The sequence below is a fragment of the Xiphias gladius genome, chromosome 24 (assembly GCF_016859285.1).
Source record: "Xiphias gladius isolate SHS-SW01 ecotype Sanya breed wild chromosome 24, ASM1685928v1, whole genome shotgun sequence".
Taxonomy (NCBI): Eukaryota; Metazoa; Chordata; class Actinopteri; order Istiophoriformes; family Xiphiidae; genus Xiphias; species Xiphias gladius.
Window position 1 is genome coordinate 16,640,413 of NC_053423.1, and position 21,868 is coordinate 16,662,280.

The 21,868-nt window shown below is 41.3% G+C and overlaps 1 protein-coding gene across 3 annotated transcripts; it reads right to left on the reverse strand.

Moving 5' to 3' along the window:
• Window positions 1-728: 728 nt before the first annotated feature.
• Window positions 729-20,584, reverse strand: cgnb (cingulin b). 3 transcript variants are annotated; one of them, XM_040122649.1, is made up of 20 exons: window positions 20,383-20,583; window positions 14,545-15,707; window positions 14,337-14,431; window positions 14,165-14,234; window positions 11,542-11,639; window positions 11,154-11,286; window positions 10,839-11,051; window positions 9,451-9,599; window positions 8,005-8,125; window positions 7,411-7,623; window positions 7,064-7,162; window positions 6,135-6,392; window positions 5,717-5,887; window positions 4,611-4,772; window positions 4,287-4,376; window positions 4,094-4,177; window positions 3,854-3,972; window positions 3,595-3,703; window positions 2,474-2,637; window positions 729-2,168 (listed from the first exon to the last, which is right to left on the reverse strand). In XM_040122649.1, exons 2-20 carry the CDS (start codon window positions 15,676-15,678, stop codon window positions 2,036-2,038), a joined length of 3,615 nt encoding a protein of 1,204 aa, XP_039978583.1. In that variant the 5' UTR covers window positions 15,679-15,707; window positions 20,383-20,583; the 3' UTR covers window positions 729-2,035. The 3 variants fall into 3 exon arrangements, 2 of the variants coding, with proteins under 2 accessions (XP_039978583.1, XP_039978584.1); XM_040122650.1 differs by lacking the exon at window positions 20,383-20,583 and adding an exon at window positions 19,819-19,896; XR_005706779.1 differs by lacking the exons at window positions 729-2,168; window positions 2,474-2,637; window positions 3,595-3,703; window positions 3,854-3,972 and having other exon boundaries at window positions 4,159-4,177; window positions 4,533-4,772; window positions 20,383-20,584.
• Between the last annotated feature and the right edge of the window lie 1,284 nt (window positions 20,585-21,868).

Sequence of the window (21,868 nt, forward strand, 5' to 3'; positions counted from 1 at the left end):
TTTTACCCCTGTACTGGTGAAAGTTCTTGACCATCACTTTTTCAATACTATATAAAAAATAAATATTTAAAATATATATTATGACAAAAAATATCCTAAGAAATATCTCCTACTGTAAGACTATACAGTACACTGTACGGACCACACTAATCATGGGCTGATGGTTGATGTCAATCTGTTTATAAACTTTCTTTCTTATTGGACTGTGGGACTATTTTCAGTCTCACATTCATGGGTGTAGAGACTTTTGTGTTTATCTTGTTACTTTCGTGTTATGAGGATAACCATATTGGTGGGACAGTTAATGTCAGTTTTCAGTCTGGTCGATCGCCCTGTTTGGACACACAGAGGGGAAGGTCGCACAGTGCAGGATTATTATGTGAAGTGAGGATGAGACGTGAATTAACTGGCACTGGGTTCTCCTCCCACCGAGTACGCGAAGCAGGCAGGTATGATGTAATGGCTGCACCCCTGGGATAAGATGGTTCATGTGGCTATCATAGACAAATAGAGTATAGGGCACTCATATCCTAAAAACTTTGTCAGACTTTGTCAGTTGGACGATAATGAAATTTTGCGTTTGTGGATACAGTGTGTGGATCTTTTGTCTGATTTTTGCCTTTATGTGGCTATCATACCTACTGGGTTAGAACTGAAAAAAAATGAATATACTTAAATATTAAGAGATAGAGGAAAGGAAATTAGGAAAAGTTACAATATACCTCTTTTTATTGTGCACACGGTCCAAAATTTAATTAAAATATCTGTCAAAAATGTTGGGAAGGTTATAAAGCTCTTTGCCGCATATCAAATGTTACCAGCAGCTTAATGAACATACTCTAAATTTTTAACTTGCTTCTAATTGCCCGAATAAAAATGTTAAAAGTGACATATTTGAAATATAATAATACCATCAAAATGTCATTGGGAGACTATAATCAACATTCATAACAGCCGGGTGCAACAAGGATGATACGTCCGTTAGGAATGCACGGGAGACACAAGCAAGCCTATGAAATACAATTGAAATCATTACAGCAGCAGCATAACAGAACACAAGTGGTGACAAGTTAAAATAAAGATATAAAAGTAAATTTCAAGGCATTTGAGGGAAAACATGCAAATGGATCAAGCCAAATACACAGCGATATATTGAACCACATTCGGAAATATGGCCATTAAAGTAAAAAAAAATTTTTAAGCGAGAAAATTAATCTCTGAGGATACACAGTGTTACTGTATGTATATTTGATTGTCTTGAGTAACAGGTATGCAAAGCTAATACAGTGTAAAAATACTATACAGTTTAAACGGCCCATTACTGTCACAGTCAAAGGTAAAAAAAACAAAAACAACCAAAACATTACATTACTTTCAATACACAAAGAAACACCTGGAGCAACACTAACAACACTGACAGATGCAACTTATCATGCAAACAGATAAAACCAACAAAGTAAGAACAGTAAGAAAAAAAAATATTCTTTTGGTTTAAAATGGATTTGAATCTGCAAGTCTGGCGTCAGTGGAACTAAACTGGTAAAATATCTCGCTACCATTTGACCTCTGAACATAAACCATGTCACAGTAGTGTGCTACCACAGTAGTATACAGTAAATATGGTCAATAAAAAACACCAACAGCATAGAGCCTTTTTGAAAACAATTCAAGTTGAAGTACATGAAGTAAAACCTTATATTTTTAACTGTAATTGTAATTCTTCTCTTCAACAAAACAGAGAAACAGCAGATCTCGAGACAGATACAACATGACAATAAAGAAGCAATCCTAATCACAGCTGAAGGCTCAAAGAACTGCAGTCTAATTGTCCTGACAACCTGTCTCTGTTGGACTGCTGCACTAAAAATAAGTCCAAGAACAACTGCAAGGCAAGTCTGTAGTGCATGGCAACAGAGTTCTTCACACAAGCAAGCGAGTCCCTGATGCACTGAGTACCTTTCTCTGACAAATTCTTACATGTTTTTGCTAGGCAAAAAAAAAAAAAAAATCTTTTTACTCTTGCGGTCATCTTATTCTAGCAGTTGGTGGTCTGTAGGTGGCTTTCATTCAGGATGGAGGTGATGTTGGTGTTATAGAAACCGTCCTCATCCTCAGAGCTTAAAGTGGAGGAGCCCAGAGCTGCACGATGTGTCTGCTGTGACTTCCGCCTGAGACAAAGCAAACAACAGAAAATCCAACAGCAAGACTCAGTTCTTGTACTTTTACACCTTGCAGCTCAGTGAATACAGGCATGTGTCCCGCTAGTTACTATGTAGTGCCACCTAGTGTAAACAAGACACATGGTATTTATATGGTTACTTGTCAAGTATGGAAAGTTAGGGAAGTCATCTTACATTATGTGTGAAACAGTTAAATTATCAAATATAAGCTGACTTAGCATTTTTTTTTGTTTGCGAACAACATCTAAGATCAACATTATTTCTCAGAGTTGGATTAATAACTTAAGTCCTACTTTAGTTCAGTCTCCAGTGCTGTGACTTTTGCCTGCAGTGCCTCCTGGAGCTCCTGCTGCTCCTCCAAGTCCCTGAGAACCTTACGGCGGACTCCCTCCAGGCGCTCCACCTCTCCTTCGCTCTCGTCTACCTGCCGTTTCAGGGCCTTCACACGCAGAGACAGCTGGGGAAGGAGAAGGAGAGGCAGGGGGTTAGAGGGGAACGGAGGAGGTCGCAGGTGAAGGTGTGGGAGCAGAGGGGAAGAAGCCAGACAGGCAGGGGTTAAAGCCAGGGGTTCGATTGGTATGTGGGATTGTAAGGGGGGCAGCTACGGCTACTGAAAAAAAGGCTGAGGCAGCAGAAAGATGAGAGGGGAAGGGAGGTCAGAGAGTGTTCTGGTGACCGAGTGAGGTTGGGTGTGGGTCAGGAGGAGTGCAGATGAGATTAGTCTTATCTAAAAGAAGCAATTAACCACTGTTTGAACTGCATTAATGATTAAACAGCAGGTGTAAGTCAAACAGGATCTAAAGATAATTCTTACTACATAATTAAAACCGTGTCGAGTGGGTAAACTTGAGACGACCACAGGAACACGTGATACTTAGGAAGAGTAAATTTCACTTGTATGACAATGAAAGAATAGTTTGGCATTCTGGAAAATACCCTTATTTACCCTGTTGCCGAGAGTTAGACGAGAAGATTAATAAAACTTTTGTGTATAATGGTAAATATGTAGCTTAGAGCCAGCAGCCACATAGCTTAGCTTAGCTCAAAAAATGGAAACAGTGGGAAACAGCTAGCTTGGTTCCACCCAAAGCCCACAAAATCGACCTACCAGTACCTCTAAGCAGTAAACTCAACAATTAACATATTACACCTTGTTTGTTTGATTGCTTGATCCCTGAAAAAATCAAAGCGTAAAAACTACATATGTTGGTGTTAAGGGTGGTTATAGTATGTGCCAGCTTCCCTGGATCCTCTAACCCCCTGCAACAAAGTACCGTAAATAAGCGTATTTCCCAAAATATCTATCTGTTCCTTTAATTGATTAGATCCAATTTGAGTACCAGCATTTAGTATTTAATCAGCAAACACTAAAACAAAGAGCAAAGATTATTTGCATACAAAACTTGATATTTACCTGATCTCTCTGCTCAACATGCTGGCTTCTCTCCTGGTCTAACGTGGCGTTTAGCTCCTTTAGTTTTCTCTCCACTCGTCTCTGAGAGGCCTGGATACTGGCCTTCTCCCTGAGGGGAGAAAATCAGGATTCACACAATACTACCACAATATTATCTGTCAATAATGGCACTAAATATTTTTTTCGTCCCTTGTTCCTTTCCGGGTTTCCAGGTAGAGACTGTTTCTTTCTAAACTTGTCATTTTGTTTTCAATCATACCTTTCTTCACTGCGAAGTCTCTCCTCTAACTCCTGAATTTTGTTTTCCAGCAGAGCGATTCCAGCTGAGGGCCGAGTCTGTCCCTCCATGTCTGCCACACGAGACTTCAACTCCTTCACCTGGGTGGGGAGTGGTATAGTGAGGTGAATAAATGGCTGATTTTGCAAAAAGCTGTTCTAACTGTGTGTGTGTGTGTGTGTGTTTGCGTGCATGTCCAGGCACTGGATGAATGAACAGTACTTGTCTCTCAATTGCACTCTTGTCCATCTCCAGGTCATGTCTTGCCGACCGCTCTTGCATCAGCTCTGAACGAAGCTGATCCACCTGAGAGGAGAATGAGGAGACAATGTAAGTACACCTGGGATCAGTTCTACCAGTACATAGAAATGCCTCCTGCCTATTTGCATGTGAATTCAAATATTTTGTGTGGTACCTGATCTCTGCTACGTGTGATACGGTCATTTAGAAGCTCCACACTGCTCCTCTCCTCATCCAGCTCAATCTCCAGTGTCTTAATTTTATCCTGTGAACACACACATGGGAAAACGAGGAGATTAATGCATACTATAACATATTTCTTTTTTTTTTTTTTTTCAACCTGCTTGTACTCAAAGCTTTTTGATACCTCAACTTCACATGCATGACTCCCTCACCATTACTTTAAACTCCATTTGCTTACACGTCACTGAATCCCCACTTTGCTTCTTCATCCATCTTTAGATTCCCCAGTTCATGACCTTTGACCCTGAAGCCTCACCTCCAGGCCCCTGATCTCCCTGGTGCGATCAGTGTGGGTGCTCTTCTCTGACTCTAGTTCACTCTCCAAGTGTTTGAGACGGTTGCTGAGGAGGTCTCTCTCCAGCTGGGCGCTGTCTCGGTCCTCACTGCACACCAGCATCTCCTTCTTCAGACGGGAAACCTGAAAAAAAGGTCATTATATATGAAATTCTATAGGAATTCCACCCATTCTCATGCAATTTCTGCTTTCACAATTCCCCTCAAGCTTGCCTTAGAGTTTGCCAAAGATGCATGCTCTTTTTAGAACCCTGCTACACTTCCTCAGACTAAATGTTAAATATATACAGTATTTACACAGTTCTATGCAAGTCTTAACCACTTCTGCATCTTCATAAAGACTTGCTGTTCTAGTTTACACTCCTGAAAGCTACTTCATACAGTTTCATAAAACATGTATAAAAGAGTACTAAGCCACAAACAGTCCATCACCTTATATACTCTTATATACACTTACACTTATATACTATATTCTAACTCAACTTAGAGTCTACTGCCATGCTTGCAGCTCTGTGAGACTGTACTTAGGCACAGCAATGCTATGAGCTACATGCTAACATCAGTATGCTAACATGCCTACAATGACAATGTTACCATTATGTTTAGCTGGTGTAATGTTTACCATGTCAGTTACCACGTTCCTATACTAGCCTGTTAGCATGCTAACATTTCCTAATTAGTACTAAACACAAAGTACAGCTGACACTGATGGAAATATCATTAGTTTTGCACGTATCCATTTGACATGAATGTGTGTGCCAAATTTTATGGTAATCCATCCAGTAGTTGTTGAGATATTTCAGTCTGGACAACAGTGCTGGACACTGCCATCCCTAAAATCGCAATGCTGGCACAGCTAAAAAAAAGCTGAAATACTTTTAAAAGCCTTTAAAAACAATAGAAAAAAAAATTAAGGGTAACAATTAAGTTTCCATTGTTTGAGGGATCTAGTTTTTTACAAAAGAATTCATTTACGTACTGCTAAAATAATGAAAAACTTTTTGAAAGTTTCAGACGTTCTGGGTTTTCCAACACAAGCAGATTTGTTTTTTAGCCTTTCGTCCTCACCTCTTCTTGCTGGGCCTTCAGGTTGCTCTGGGCTCTCTGCAGCTCAGTCAGCCTGTCTTTGCAGTTGCGCTGCGCCTCCAGCAGGTCCTTCCTCGAACGCTCCCTGTAGTCATCAAGTTGTGTTTGAAGGGCTGCCACCGACTGACGGGAATCTCCCATCATCATCTCCATCTGACAGTGGGGGAAGCACAAAAGAGGAAATGGCGAGGTATGAAAACATCTATCTATCTATCTATCTATCTATCTATCTATATATCTATATATATATATATATATATATATATATATATATCTATATAGACACACACACACACACACACACACACACACACACACACACACACACACACACACACACACACACACACACAGTATATGAGCAAACCATGCTGTTGATCTAACCGTAACACACACACACCTCTTTGTTAATCTTCTCCAGGGCTCGGTCCAGCAGTCTCTTCTGCTCCTCCAGGTCGCTCTTGCTCCTCCGCAGTGCCTCCCTCTCGAGGTCCCTCTCTTCCAGCCGCCGGGTCAGCTCATCCCTCTCCTTGCTTAGGCGGGTGGCTCCTCTCTTGGCCTCCTCCAGCTGAGACTTCAGGGAGCGGTTCTCATCCTCCATAGCTTCCACTGCCTCCTCGGCTTCCAAGCTCCGGGGCATGCTGGAATGAAGCCTCGTCTGGAGAATGAGAAAATATCCCCTGATGAAGATGGGGTCTATAGCATGTGGACTAATTTTTGTTTTTATTGCTATCATGCTGTAGGTAAAAAGTATTTTGTGTGAGAGAACAATATTTACCACATAGCAAACCTATTTGTATTTCTCAAGTATTTCATAATTTGGTTTTGTATTCTGTATTATTACATCTGTTATGTAAAATAGGTGCTCTAAGTCCTTTCATATTCAAAATATATTTGAAATAAAGACTCTGTACTTTAAACTTAATTGTCCTGATCACTGCATACAAACTCCAGACCAAAGCTTTACCCCGCAACCTTGACACGTTGATTTTTCTTCAATTTGCACCTATACTGATTTGTATATGACTATGCCTGTCACATGATCAAAAGTAATACGATTATAGCACTTAAAACAGCTGTAATACGTTAGTGTTCCAGCACATACGGAGTACAATGCACAGCTTATGCAAATTTATCTTTGAGGGATTATTTTCTAAGCTTACGTTTGAGTTTTCTTTTGGATCTAATTTACCTCACATCTCTCATTTGAAAATAGAATCTGTGGGAGGCCTTTTCTTTTGTTCTTGTACAGTACGTGTGTTTACATAATTTTGCGTGCATGTGTGCGTACAGCTGTGTACTGCACTGTCTTTTTTTTGTGTGTGGTACCATGCGTGCCAGCCTCTCCCTGAGGCGAGTATTTGCTTCCTGGAGCTCCAGGTTGGTGCCGTAGTCCACCACGCTCCTTCCTGTGGATCCAATTGATGACTGCAGAGAGACATGGGTCAAAATAGAGAGAAGAAAGGGGGAGGTGAAACAGAAACTTGATACACGGTTTAGAATTTACTGACTATACATAAATACCAATTTTTGATATTTATACAAAAACTATAATCTCCTGTTTATTTTGTACATTAAATCCATTTCAGCGATGCAAGAGGGGTTCCTTTTATCTTTTTAAATTTTCTATATTATCAAATTCACTTGTTTTCCATTGAATCTAGATGCCGCTTCACCTCTTTTGACTTCTCGAGAGCCTTTTCCAGCTCGGCCCTGTCTTTTTGCGACTGCTCCTTCAACCTGGTGATTTCAGACAGAAGCTCGGCCTCTTTCTCTCCACTCGCTTTCTTCACGGCTTGAAGGGCCTCGCTCTTCTCGTCTAACTCGCCCTTTTGTTTGTCCAGATCGGCGCAAGCCCGCTTCAGGTCGTCATGGCAACGCTGAAGCTCCTTGGGATAAGTAATCAGAGATGAACAATGCGTGTGTGAGCAAGAGGAATGTGCCAGGGCGCATAACTAAGTGTTAATATGAGTATGGGGCATGCGAGTGTCATTGCGTTTGTGTGTGTGTGTGTGCGTGTGTGCGTGTGTGCGTGTGTGCGTGTGTGTGTGTGTGTGTGTGTGTTTGTGTGTGTGTGCAGGAAAAATGAATGATAATGAGAGAGAAATGATCTAAACTCCACCCAAAGGAAAACCCACAGCCACATTTCTGGTCTGACAGATTATCAAAAACTAAACATACTGCAAAACAGAAAAGATGAGCCCTTGGATTTCACCCATACAGCGAGAAGGAATTTGTTCTGCCTCGTGGCTAATGTGAACGTGAATTACCTCTGTTAAAGAACGGTTATCGTCAGATGCAGGCTTTTGTTTCTTCATGGCGAGAAGTGAAACCTGGAGATCCTTCAGCTCACCCTCAAATTCTTCCTTCTCTAAACGGGATTTCAGCAGCCTGTGGAAAGAAAGTAGATCTTAAAGAGCACACAGTGGTTACAGTAGCTCTATGTACTGCAGACATGCTCACACACTGCAAGGCCATAAGCACAAACACACACACGTGCACATGCCAAGGATAGCAGTGACAAACGACAAACGAAGCGCCAGGGAGTTAAACTACTGCACTGAAAACATCATCCCATTCAGAATCTGTCTTTTGTTGAAGGAGAGACACTTTCACTGTAGGATTGCACCTTAAACTGAAATGCATCACATACTTATTAATTATGTCCATTAGCTATTAAATCAGGAAATGTGTTGTTTGGATTGTATGATTGGAAAAAAACAATAAAATAATGATTGATCAATATAACTTCATTAAGACACAATCATTTAACTAAATTTCTGAATGTTGATTTGTTTGAAGGAATGATATGATTGGGTTTATTATCACTGGATTACTGTTAGTAAAGGTTCACCAATCTAATGATCAAAACAGATGTCATCAGATACACAATCCACTCTGAGATATGAGCTTTTCAGGTGAATTTCAGGGAACATATCTCAAATTCTGATTGAAACCAGGCTAAATCTACTCGAATCAGACACAGTGAGATTAATTTCCCCTCTCACATTCGACTGCTGTTGTTCTTCCATCTCCTGCCGAATGAAAAGTAAAGTCAAAGAGTGCATGCATTAAAAATATCTTGAGAGAAATGCAATTGTATAGGAGTGAACCAAAAACTCTTCTGATTGTAAAAACATCCAATATGACAGATGGTGTTCGATGCTTGACCGAGGCTGGAATATGTTACAACTGCCAGTTCAAAGCAATGAAGAATAGCTGTGATTAAAATCCTATTTTAATGTGTACATGAGTCTTTTTATGGATCCAAAGTGTTGGGATAGCTCCATAATCCTTTTGGTTCAGCATGCGATCTTAAGACATTTAAACTTCTATCCTATGTCTTTAAAATAAACATTGATGTATCCACATATTTGTTGTCTTTCAACGTTGCTTCATGCTTGTGTGTTGTTTTTTTAAAGACATCTTGAAAAAGATACAGTATGTGTCCTCCACATCACTACGGATTCATACAATTTAGAGAGGCTTCTGATGTGAGTTACCTCCATACAAAACGTCACAGTAGCAAGTGGTGCCATATCTGCACAAAGTGTGAAATACTTTAGTTTTTGGTGACATGTCTTTTACGCTCAATGGCTGAACAGCTTACTATTGGTTGACATTGATATTTTTTACGGTCATCTGCCATTTAACGGTAAAATAAAGAACATATTTATGTAAATATATGTAAATATTTATGACTTATAGACACTAACTCTTCTCTGGTGATGTGCAGCTTCTGTGTGGTGATCTCCAGCTGTGTCTTCCACTGCTCTCCCTGATCTTTGCAGCTCTCCAGCTCTTCCTCCAGGGTCAACACGGAGGTGTTCACCCTCTCCCTCTCCTCCTCTATCTGCTCCTGGGACTGATATATAACCACAAACATACACACAAAAAAAATGATATTTAGAGCTCTCATTATTATGACATAGTGTATAAACAGTGATTCAAAGGGAGTTCACACTCCCAAATGTATCACATTTTCTTTTAATTCATAATCTTTTTCAAGCAAATGCTTGGCACAAAGGAACAGAGACACAGATGTTTCAGCTTACTCCTTCACCAGCGGGCCTTCAACTTCTAAAAAATACTTCTACATAAGAAATAACACTATCAAATTTCAGACAAGATAGGGCATAGTACAATCGACACAAACAGCGATCCAGCTCCTTTAATCCTCCTCCCGTCAAATAAATCACCTCATCAAAAGCAGCTGACAGTCTGTTTGCTTATTTCCTGCTCTCAGGCTGTGTGTTACTTTTTTCCTGACACTGCTGTTAATGTTTCCATAAATCTGCATAATGATCAATTCCTGTATATACATATATGCTTCAAATTTCTTCTACACCACATCCTACAGTACTCCAAAAATACACCACTGGTAGAAACAGAAACTCTACAATAGAAATTCTGATGGAAAAGTTTTACATTACAATAACAAGTAGCAAGATTCTCTTTTCTAGCTCTGCACACTGGGCTTAACCTGACGTTACAGTACCCTGATTCAGTGTTTGAACAATGCATACTGATACATAAAACAGAGTAGCAAGACAAAGCCTGGGTGTATAAAAGATGCAACATCAAAGCACAATTTAATAATCGACTTAATAACGCACAGAGGTCACACGAACTACCTGACAGGTTTAACCTGACCGCTCTCCCACTACATCTGTACAAAGAGCTTCTCTGAAAAAAAAAAAAAAAAATGTTCTGACTGTTTCTGTCTTAAGAGTGCATTAGGAGACTATGATCTAACAGAAAAAAAAAAAGAAAAAAAACTCACACAGTGATCAGAAACTGAGAAATATTCATCGTGATTGCTGCATTGCAAGTTTTGCTATGGCCATCAAAGAGGTTAAAAAAATCCTTCCTGGTTAACTGAAGTCTAGCCTGAGACAGTTCAAAAAGACTCAGCTCAGCTGCTCAGTTTTTATTCCTTTTATCCCTGTTTCCAATGTTTAGTCGTCATTTTTGCTATGATAAACCTTTTTTTTGTTAAATATTCAATAAACCACTGCTGCACCACAGTTCAAGCCCCAGGAGATCTGTTCCGAAAAGTTGCGTTTTAACTTAAGTTCGACTAACTTAAGACAGTGCCATCCACCTGTGTGACCTGTTCCATGGTTTTTCTCAGGTTCTCCATGTCCTGGCTGTACTGCTCCCTGAGAGCCTCCATCTCTCTGTCATGGCACTCAACCTCCTCCTTCAGCGCTCCCTTCAGGGCCGTCAGCTCGCGCTCCCGCTGGTGGAGCATATCCTCCTGGCGCTGACGCAACATGGCAGCCTCAGCCAGCTCGGCCTGCAGAGTCATCACATCCTATGGAAAAAAAATTACAAATGATACAGAGGAGTAGATAGTAAGATAAACAGATTAAAGTGTTTGTGTGTGTGTGTGCGCAGCTGTGCGGCGTGTCAGTACCGTCTGCAGTGATTCTGAGTGGGGTGAGATTTCTGAAACCCTCCTCAGCTCCTCCTGAAGGTGAGCCAGCTGATCTTCCTGTAGGCGCAGACGAGATTCTGCAGCCTCTCTGGCCATTCGCTCCTCGGCCAGTCTGCGCACACACAAACACACACACACACACACACACACACACACATACACACACACACATTAATATTGCAACACCAGAGTCATTAGCATGCCAATCGATAAGGCAATAGAGAAATAATCTTTTGACATAAAAACCAAAGTAGCAATAACTGGAAGCTTATTGTTGGTTGCTAAGTGTACACACAAAACCACACACACACACACACACACACACACACACACACACACACACACACACACACGCAAACATCCTTACTCATCATGGGCCTGCTGCAGTTCTTTCTTGCAGCGATTGAGTTGCTCCTGAAGTTCCTCAAGATTCCCCTTTTGGAGGCTTCCATCAGATCCTCCCTTCTGTACACAAAAACAGGGTGAGACTTAAGAGAAAAAGGACAAAGAGAGAGCACAAAGACATAGAGAGCAGGACTGCAACAGAGTGTCACTGTCAACCTTGCAAATACATTATACACTCTGTATTATCTTCAACATTAAAAGAAAAAACCCTGCCTCGGATTTTCTTGCCCTAGTTTCTGACAGTCAAAAAATCTTTGGTAGAACAGGCCCTGCAAGTGTGCTCAGTCGTTGTCAAGAAAGACGGTTTCCCCACATGAACAACAGTTTCTGACAGGCTGCAGGGGAGCAGAGCCGGAGCGGCGGCTCCTTTGTCGCCTACACCACTCTGCCACTCGTCAAGGCCCCCTCTCACTGAAAAGGAGGTGTAAGCGCAGCCTGCCCATGAAACCTCTCTTATCCTCCTACACACTCATTACAGGGACGCACACACAGAGACAGAAAAGAGAAACAAAGCGAGGATCACAGACGGTTTTGCTCCTCAGGGGACCTCACATTTCTGTTACTTATTAGCAATGGATTATGACGATACGCTTTGTACAGATTTGTTTCATTTTCTTTTCGTCCCACAGTCTCTCGCTGTCTTCACAAAGAGATAATTAAGAGACGATAACATAACTGAGAATATGTATAAGTTCTTTTGAGCACTTGAAGTGAATTGCATCAGCTGTATCCTTATGTGTATTAGTAATAAGAGACTCTCCCGCAATGCTAAATACATCAGAAGTTATAGCTGAAAAACTTGTGATTACATACTGCAAATGACATTCAATATAAGCCTGGTCTAAAAGAATAGCTGATTTGATCTTGATAGCCTCTAGATGATGAGCCCTTTAGTGTGCAACAACACATGTCATCTGATCCTGCTCTAATGTCTGATCTCATGTTTTGGTTGTACACAAGCAAAACGGTGTTTTGGTTTCGAAGCAGAGCAACAGAAGAAGTAACCTCAGGCAAAAAAAAAAAGCAAACAAAAAAAAAAAAACAGTAGTAAACCCCTTCATCCAGCACTTGGTGCTTGGTTGAGAAATCAGCCGCTAATCCGCTAAAGCGGACGGTATAACACATTGCGAAAAACAAGGAGGTTTTCGTATAACAAGACCCCACTGAGAAGGATCTGTCCCATCCGGCAAGCCAACCCCCAGCTGGTGCAGGGTTCCAGTCCAGTTAAATTATTGATGGCCCTCGATGACTCTCTCTCAACACACACTGAGCCCTCAACAGCTTTCCTCTGCAGGTGCATCGTTGCCAAGAGACAAGACGGGCAAATAATTCACAAGTAGCCATGGTCACAAACACGCTGAGAGGTACATAACAAGGGATCATATATAATCAAGTGCATGTAATACGATGAGTGAAGGACACAAAGGAATTACTTCTGTATGTAGATTTATGCAAAAGGTTGCAAATTTAAAGGAAGCAGTGTGTGCGTCCTCATAAAAACCATGGCATAGTCTATTTTAATAAGGTGTCAGAGGGGCACAAAGGAGCAGAGATGGCAGCAAAATTGACAGAGGGATACAACAATAGCATGCCCATTACTTTTCACATTTTTGGCCCGCCAAAAGAGGATCCTCAGAGACAAAGTTGAATGAAATAGAAAACTTCATATCCTCAGTATAGAGGATCGGCTGCCAACCATCTGCTAACTTCATTAAAAGAACTGCTCTGTTGAGAAGAGGCTTCCCATCCCAGACACAACTACTTTCTATCCTTTTGTTTGACCAATATGCTGAATCTAGACACAACAAAAGCTAAGTTGATCATGTGCCATTATAAATGCAATGTCTTAATTGTTATTATTTCTTCTGCTATACAGTAGGTTTGCTGAGCTTTCTGTGAAGTGGTAAAGTTTTAGGTTAGATGGCTGCAAAATAACAACAAATAAAGTCTACTACTGATACTTTCAATGCTGCTGCAGCTACTAATATTACAACTACAGCCACATTAACAGTAACATTCAAAAGAAATGGGGTCTCAAAGTTTACCTTAAAAGTCTGCTGTATTATCAGTAAACAGGCCCTTTTAACCTTCTTATTAATACAATTTTAAAAGGACAGGGCTGATTCTCGCTAGCTTGTAGTTTTTAGAGCTTGTATACCAGCTTGAAAGAAACAGTTCAACATGGGGAAATAAGCTTAGGGTAGGGTAAATATGAAGCTACAACCAGCAGTCAGCTAGCTTAGCACAAAGACTGGAACCAGGGGGAAAACACTAGCTAGCCTGGCTATGTCTAAAGCTAGCAAACTGACTGTGACTGTGCCCGGTGCAACAAGATGTAATTTGTTAATTGGTGAGCTTTAGAGGTGCTAGTAGGTGGATTTTGTTAGCTTTGGAGAGATCCAGGTTAACGGTTTCTCCCCGTTTCTAGTCTTTGTGCAAAGCTAACTGGCTGCCAGTTGTAGCTTAATATTTACTCTACAGACATGACAGTGGTATTGATCTTTTTATCAAAGTGAATAAGCATACTTTCAAAAATGTCGAAATGCGTGGGCAAAATAATAATGAGCTTTAATGTCTTGTCATACCTTAAAACTGCCGGTTGTCTCATAACCAAGGTTGACCTTTCTTTTGAGGGATCCTTCACTCTCACTGTTGCTGATGAGAAAACATTGGACAAACGATTAGATTAGAAACTACGTCTATCCATATACAGTAACAATGACCCTAGCCCTTCAGTAAATCTTGTTTGTAGTTTACCCGTCTTTCTGGATGTTGAAAATAGACTGCTTGACCTGAGCTTCTTCTTCACTAATGAACTCTGTGCTTTGACTCAGGCTCCTCCGAGGTATCTCCTTCAAATATAAAGTAAGCAAAGTAAAAAAAAAAAAAAAAAAACAAGATACAAAACAAGGAGCCAATTAAATACCTGCAAATAGCTCCTTAGCTCCCCCTTGCTGGTACTTACGGGCTTTTTAGCTACAGCTGGAGAGAAGTCCTTGGCAACGAACTTCCCTGGTGACTTAAAGCTCGGCTTGGGGGCCTTGAGTGCCGTCACCTTGGCAACAGATGCAGGGCTCCTTCCCAGGCTACCGCTTGCCATGGCAGATGACGTCAACAAATTGGAGGAGGTAGACAGAGGAGGAGCATAGGGATTCAGAGTGGGAGAGGTAGGAGAGGGAAGGGAAACCTCTGGCTGAACATCTTTTCTGGCATCAAGACTTCTGGACCGCCTGCGTTCGTCAAACCTGAGCCGCTGCCTTGCTCCAGAGCGGCCTCTGGTCTGTGGGGTGCTGCCTGGTGTCCCACTGTTAAACTTACTGATGAGCTTGTTGATGGGTGCCAGGGAGTTGGTGTCGATTGCTGGGGCAGGCTCCTCATTGTTTGATGCTGGAGGTGCTGGGAACAACTCTGAAGGGGAATCTGTACTCTGTTTTTTCCCGCAGTACCTCCCCAAAGAGCCAGTGAAACCAGAACTGGTTTGCTTGACCCCTCTGGGTCCCATGCCGTTTAATTTGACAGGTTTCAGCCCTGCTTCGTTATAACCATCTATACTAGTCCAATCTCTGTTTTTCTCTGTTTCACTAGCTGTTGCTTTGAGTTGGGGTTCAGTTTTTGCCCTTTCCACCTGTCCTTCTCTTCCAGGTCCACCTTCCTCCTCCACTTGTGTTCCTGCTTGACCATCCCCTGGAGGTCGTCTAAGAGGGCTCCTGAAAACCTCCCCATCCTCATCCTCTGCTGGAGAAACAGGGGAGCATGCTGTGTTTACAACAGGGATGTAGGGGTTTGTGAATTCTTCTGGTTCTTTATTAGTTTTTGGGAGGCTGCTGTAAGGTGATGGTGGACCTGAGCTGGTGGTGGGAGTGTTTAGTTGAACTCCATATGAGTCACCTTTCTCGCCATCTTTCAGGACCACATAAGGCTGTCCAGAGATTCCCTGGACCCGCACTGCCACCCCATATTTACTGGAAGTAGGAGTTGCACTGTTGTTTCCTTTGGATTTATCGGGATAACCCCCGCCTGTGTCATGGAGGTCCTTGATGAAGCGGATCTGAACGCCGTAATCCACGAGCGGCTTCCTGTCGTTGGAGAGAGTGCTCATGTTCACTTCCTGGTTTCTGTGCAAGCAGCCTGGTCAGACGGGGAGGGTAAAACAGCAGAAATGCAAATGAGGTTATGTGAGCAACAAGAACACTGAACATGAAAGTTTAGGTGCTGAGAGCCTTCTTTAAAAAAAAAAAAAATCTGTTCCACAATACAGACCTGCAGATGATTAAATCCTCACTGACCCTTTGTTTCGGCCACCTTACTGTTAATATGTGCCCTAGTCCTTTTCGCTTTTGCTGTTTCCAGGCTTTACAAAATGTAATTACTCCCTAACTCAGATGCCTCTTTTTAACCCATGTCGCTCCTTCTTCATAACCTTTTCCGTGGCTTTTGTATAAATTGCCTACTTCTTCCTGGGTGGAGTGAGTCTGACTCAGTTAAAATTACAGATTGCTAGTATATCTTGATGAAAGTGTCATCTCCTTTTGCTGCTCTACAGGTAAAATTCCCTTTCAACCAGAATGTATTGTATTCATGTCATGCCAAATATGCCACTGCGGCACCAAGAGTCTCTTTGTGCAGGTTGAGGCCATAATCTTTCCAGAGGGTGTGTTCAGATAGCAGGGAATACATGGTGAGAGTAGTAGTTTGTGTGTATGAGACACCAAAAAGATTGATATGTTGCCTCTAACTTATATAGGTAGGCTGATATGCTACTTTATGCGTTTATCCAATCATTCTTAAAGAACGACAAGACACAAAAAGGACAACTGGGTCGACTCATTCATGGAGTTTTTGATATTTATAAACGGGAACAAAGACCTATTGTGTGAAGGTGTTTGACATGAAAATGGTGGATTGTATTTGCATTACTGGTGACCACAGTGGCAATGAGATGCTGACAGTTTATGCCGTATTTTACTGACAAATAAATATAACTTTTAATATCACGTTAAAGGGGCATTCCACAGATTTTACACACAAAGGTCAGTTTAGTTTTCACGAGGGGCACTGCTCAGCCAGTGATAGAAAGTTGTATAATGTCTTCTTTATCTCTGAGGGAGCTTTCTAAAGTTTATAAAATAAGTAACCCATTGCCCATAAATACATTATGGGGAATGTACGATCCAGCATTTTTGGAGCTTGACCTATAGCGGAGACTGAAAGTCAGGATATCTTAGCCTCCATTGCTTCGATTTTGATCACTCTTTTCAAAATTTTGTCTCTTGTGAGTTCTCCAACTATATGGAAGTACAACAATAAATTGCTGGAGTACCTCTTTGAATGACACACTGAGTCTGTATTGCTGTTTTCAATTGAAATATGGCTGCATCTAACATTTTCATTGTCGATTAATCATTTTATGTTTAGTCCAACGTGAAGTGTTCAAATTCCTTGTTTTATCTAACCATCAGTCCATAACCCAAAGCTGTTCTATTGTACATCACAAAGAAAAAACCATCAAATTCTCACATTTGAGATGCTGGACCCGGTATATATTTTGTATTTATAAAAAAAATAAATAAAATAAAAATAAAAATAAATCACTGAAACAATTCATTGATGATCAAAATATTTGCACATCAATGTTCAGTTTATAGACTGAATTTAAACAACTCAGACAGCAACAACAATGGTGCAGAAACTAAGTCGCAGTAGCAGAAACTAAGCATGTCCACCTTACATGCTCTGAAAATTAGCTTGGTAATGAACACTATGAGAAGGTGAATACTCCTCCTTTTGTACGGGCTCTGTGGAGCATTAAACACTAGGGACTACATCAGGAATGGGCCTCCCCTCTTTCTCTCTGCCCCTGCCTTTGCCAGAGTCTCCGCAGTCACCAGCCCTCAGAGTAGAGTCACTCAGGCGTAGACTGTTTACTTTGAGCTGTGCAGGCACACACACATCAGCTCAAGCATATGCACATACACACACACACACAAATATGCAAGGGTGTGCACAGACGTATGCAGAAATCTGCTGTGCATTCCTCATCTGGTAGCAGGTAGTTGATCTAATAAGCATCACTCCTTTCAGTATCTCTATAAGCAAGTACTAAGTAATGTGCAGTATCTTATAATAGCTTCTTGACAAACACAAAGTGTTATTTCTCCTGCGTACATTCATCTTTGTATTTAAACTCTGCTAATGCTGATTTTCAGTGCCACACTCTGACCCCAGCCTGTTTCCTTGGTCCATACCTACAGCACTTAGAGGTGTGGTCCACAGAGGACTTAAAAAGTAACCGACTCTAAGCGATGGCTAGTTATAGAGTAACGTGCAGCAACCTCGACTAGCAATGAGTCTAGATTAGCGAATCAAAGTCGGCCTTTGTCTTTCCCAAAAACATTCTTAGGATTCCAGACGTTGCCTTTACACTCGGCATTGCGCGTGGTTTGCATTTGTATAATAAGGACAGATCAAGAGGAAACTGAGAAATGGGGCAGCATCCACTGTAAAGCCTACACATGCGGAAAACTGTCCACATAGGCAATAAATAAAAAGTGAAGAGACTAATTAAAGGACGACAAACTTGAGACTAAAGATATAGCGCAAAACAAATTAATTCTCCTGTCCTAACATAACAACAGGCAACCAGGTTTGCAGACCATGTTGGACATAACAATGAAAAACTATGAGCTGAAGGTTAAAAAAAAATAATGTTTCCATTTCATATTTCTGAACCTTGTTCATGTGCAACTGTTGTCAAGGTGCTCAGCCCCTCAGCTGCTGATCGCTGCTCACACTGAATGCTCCCAGATGTAAATATGCTCCCTGGGTAAACACAGATTTCGACGACAGCTCAGTTATTGTGCACGTTCAGCAACCAGTAGCGGTGCAGTTGTTTGATGACAACTGGTTCCTCTCCTCTCTTGCTCTCTGTCACTTGTCACAAGGAAAGGCTGTGTCAACAGAGACAGGAATGTCGCTAAACGGGCCAATCTGCCATCACGCCTCCCTTTCTCCTCACCCAGCATTCACTTCTCATTTTCCTCCGGTCCTGCCCCCTCTGCTGCTTCTTACTGCATATCTGATCTTCAGCCTTCTCCCCCCAGTTTCTCTTGCCCCCTGGGAATCTGAAGAAGACCAGTTACTTTGACACTAGGGCTGGGCGATATGGCTGAAATCAATGTCAGAAGGCCTATATTACAACTGAACTGATTAGTCGAATAATATATAAACAGAAGTAATTTGCAACAATTTTTGATTATTAAATCAAAACTGCAGTAATTTTTCAAACAAAAACTCCAAACATTCGCTGGTTCAAGCTTTTCGAATGTGGGCATTTCCTGTTTTTCTCTACCTTACTTTATTTTTAAATTGAATATCACTGGGTTTTGGACAGTTGGTTAGATAAATTTAAAAATTTGAAGCTATCACAGATATCCTATCACGATATCACATTTTTCACTATTTTCTAACATTTTTCTTGATGAACCTGGGAAAAAGTTGATTGCTTAATCCTCAATCAAAATAATTAGTTACAGCCCTAAAGAATTTTATGTCAAATATAGACAAAAGGCGTAATTAAATTGATGTTCAACTCTTCACATGTGTAAAACAAAACCTTATTTATAGTTTTGTCAGTACTTAGTATAATTTCCTTGGATTGAATATTTAAGATAAGAATTTTCGTAAAACAATAACACAAAATGGACATATCACCATGCAATTTCACTAAAGTCTATTAATGATGTGATGCTGAATTAACACCCAGCCCTGTTTGATACCAAAAAAACCCCATATCATTTCAATTCCTGGAGTTTGTTTTTGAGGGAGTGTAGTTAATTTTCTACAACAGAAAAGCCACACCAGGCAAACTGCTCTGGTCGCCAGTATCGTGGGCTGTGTTGGTGAGGTAGGGGCAGGTTCTCTTGTGTAAAGTAACAACAACATGGTGACATGTTGACCCATGCACCTTCAACACCGGAGCTTTAAGTGTCGCCCAGAGCTCCCATTTGTAAACTTTATTGCTGGCTGGGAAACGGGGGCCTCTCATACGGCTCGTCCCACTTTTCAGCCACGCACACCTCAACAGTGCGGAGACGACGTTGTAATTCATTGTTTGCACGCCTCGACTCATAAATTAAATAATGTCGCTTTCCAATTCATACCGTAATGTCAAATGAAACCATTAGAGCAGTGTCGCCCCTGTGAGCCAAGTCTGCTCCTGGATTAATTGCGTCACACCCACCTATCCAGTCAGTCAGTATCGGTGCGCGTCGAAACCACCCGGGTTGTTTACACGAGCCAGTGGGACCACGAGCGGAGCTACAAGGTAGATAAAAAAAAAACCTTTCACCTGCCCCCCCCCCCAAACGAGACGCCGTCGGATCCGATTTGAAGCCTTTCCCTGCTGTAATAACCTCTCATATCCTCTTTGCGCAGCGCAGTCAGATCCAATTATACGGAGCAGAGCCGCAAACACACAGAGCTCCATTCAAACCTCTGGACTAACGCCTGAGAGCGACCAAACAAAACGCGCACCCCCCCCACAGTTCTTGTTTTCGGTCATTATCGTGAGCAGGAAAAGCTGAGCACAAGAAGAGGGCTGCCAAAAGCCTATCACCAATCCACAGGTGTCCATCTCTGCTTATCCAAATATTAAAAAAAAAAAAAAAAAAACGCTCAGCAAAACGGGGATTACAGTATTACTCACACATCCGACACTTTCCCCCACTTGTAGACCAAGTAGATATGTAATAAATAGGCAGCAGCTGTGTGAAAACTCGAGACTAGGATACCTGTTCTACTGTACCTGCAAAGATAATCCAAATCCCTTTCCAGTCAGGGGCTCCTCTGTCAGACCTTACCACAGCAGCAGCAGCAGCAGCAGCAGCAGCAGCAGCAGCCCTGTAACAGTGCTGGTGGGATGAGAGGATGTTACTCAAGGAACCGAAGACGTGAGGGGAAAATCCACCGCGCCACCAGCGCAACCTGTTGCCAGCGCATCGGACAGTCGTCGTCCCGCCTCAGGTCCGGCTTGATTGGTGGGAGGCTCCCCGAGGAGGCGGTGCCCACGGGCGGTACTCCCGTCTAATCTCCGTACACCAGGGTTAACGGAGCGAGCGCGTGACCCGTTTGTGTTGCGCGAAATCATCTCTCCATCAATCTGACAGTGTTCGCGAGACAGTGTTGGGCCATAATCGTACCCAACGCCAAAGCCGGTCAGGGGAAATATTTATCACTGCTCAGGCAAAACGAATTGATCATCGACAGGAATAAGAGGAAAAAGGCGATTCTAGTTAGTTAACATGGTAAGTTACTTTCTATAGCTCCACTATAGCCTATATAGCCATTAAATTGACAGTGTAACTGTAAAAATAGGGCATTAATGGCTTTGAAAACTCAGTGGAAAATATTGTTTATGATCCATAGTTTGCCGTCTTCTGAGTTTCCCGGTAGGGCACTTGACAACAACTCGATCAGCTTTTAAGACTTTTTCTTTTTAAATGACCTAATATTAATCATTTTAACCCATCTCTATACATCAACAGGCCACTCATAGTCTATAATATTACTGTTCAAATAAACACTCTCTCGTGTGTCTATCTTTGTAAAGACTCTCACAACATGATCTTAAATATCCAAATAATCTCCCAATAATTTATTGAAAATTCCTGGAAAGAACTATGCAATTCAGTATTAATTACGGGAAAAAGAGAGACAAACATTTGGATGCGTTGGGTGCACATGCAGTTCTTGATTTCTTGGGGGATTCCATTGAAAGGACAGCTCAATTTAAACCCAAGTTAGTAACTATCATTAATTGAATCACTGGAAACTTTACTATCTATATTTGTTGAACTGTTTGTTGCCCTATAGACTAATTGTCTATTTTTGCATGTTCAGCTGGCTTGGGTATGCTACTGTATTATAGCATTTCACTGGAATTAATTTGAACACTGTCTCTATTTTAACTATATTTAGAGCCAAATTACACCTTTTTTTTCCTGGACACTTATTAGTAAATTATTTGGTCATTATTAAGAATTTTACAAGCTATTAAACAAAGTTTTACCTATTTTTTTTTCTTGTAACAAGTCAACAACATTAAGAACCACCACAGAGCCAACTATTATTCCACTAATAAAAGCTTCCCAAAATAACTTTTTCAAATTAATTTCACACAAACTTTAAAGAAAACCTTGAAACAAATCACTGATGATGGTTTAGCACAATGACCTGGGAGAAATTAACCTTTAAATGAAGTTAATAACTGTACAGTAACTGAGCATTATGAC

Excerpts from the sequence above, each read along its gene's own strand:
- cgnb (XM_040122649.1), bottom strand. The coding sequence starts at position 15,678 with ATGAGCACTCTCTCCAACGACAGGAAGCCGCTCGTGGATTACGGCGTT. Across the intron at positions 4,178-4,286 it reads TCACACGTAGCAGAGATCAG|GTGGATCAGCTTCGTTCAGA; the intron begins GTACCACACAAA and ends TTCTCCTCTCAG. Across the intron at positions 2,169-2,473 it reads GCACTGGAGACTGAACTAAA|GCGGAAGTCACAGCAGACAC; the intron begins GTAGGACTTAAG and ends GCTTTGTCTCAG.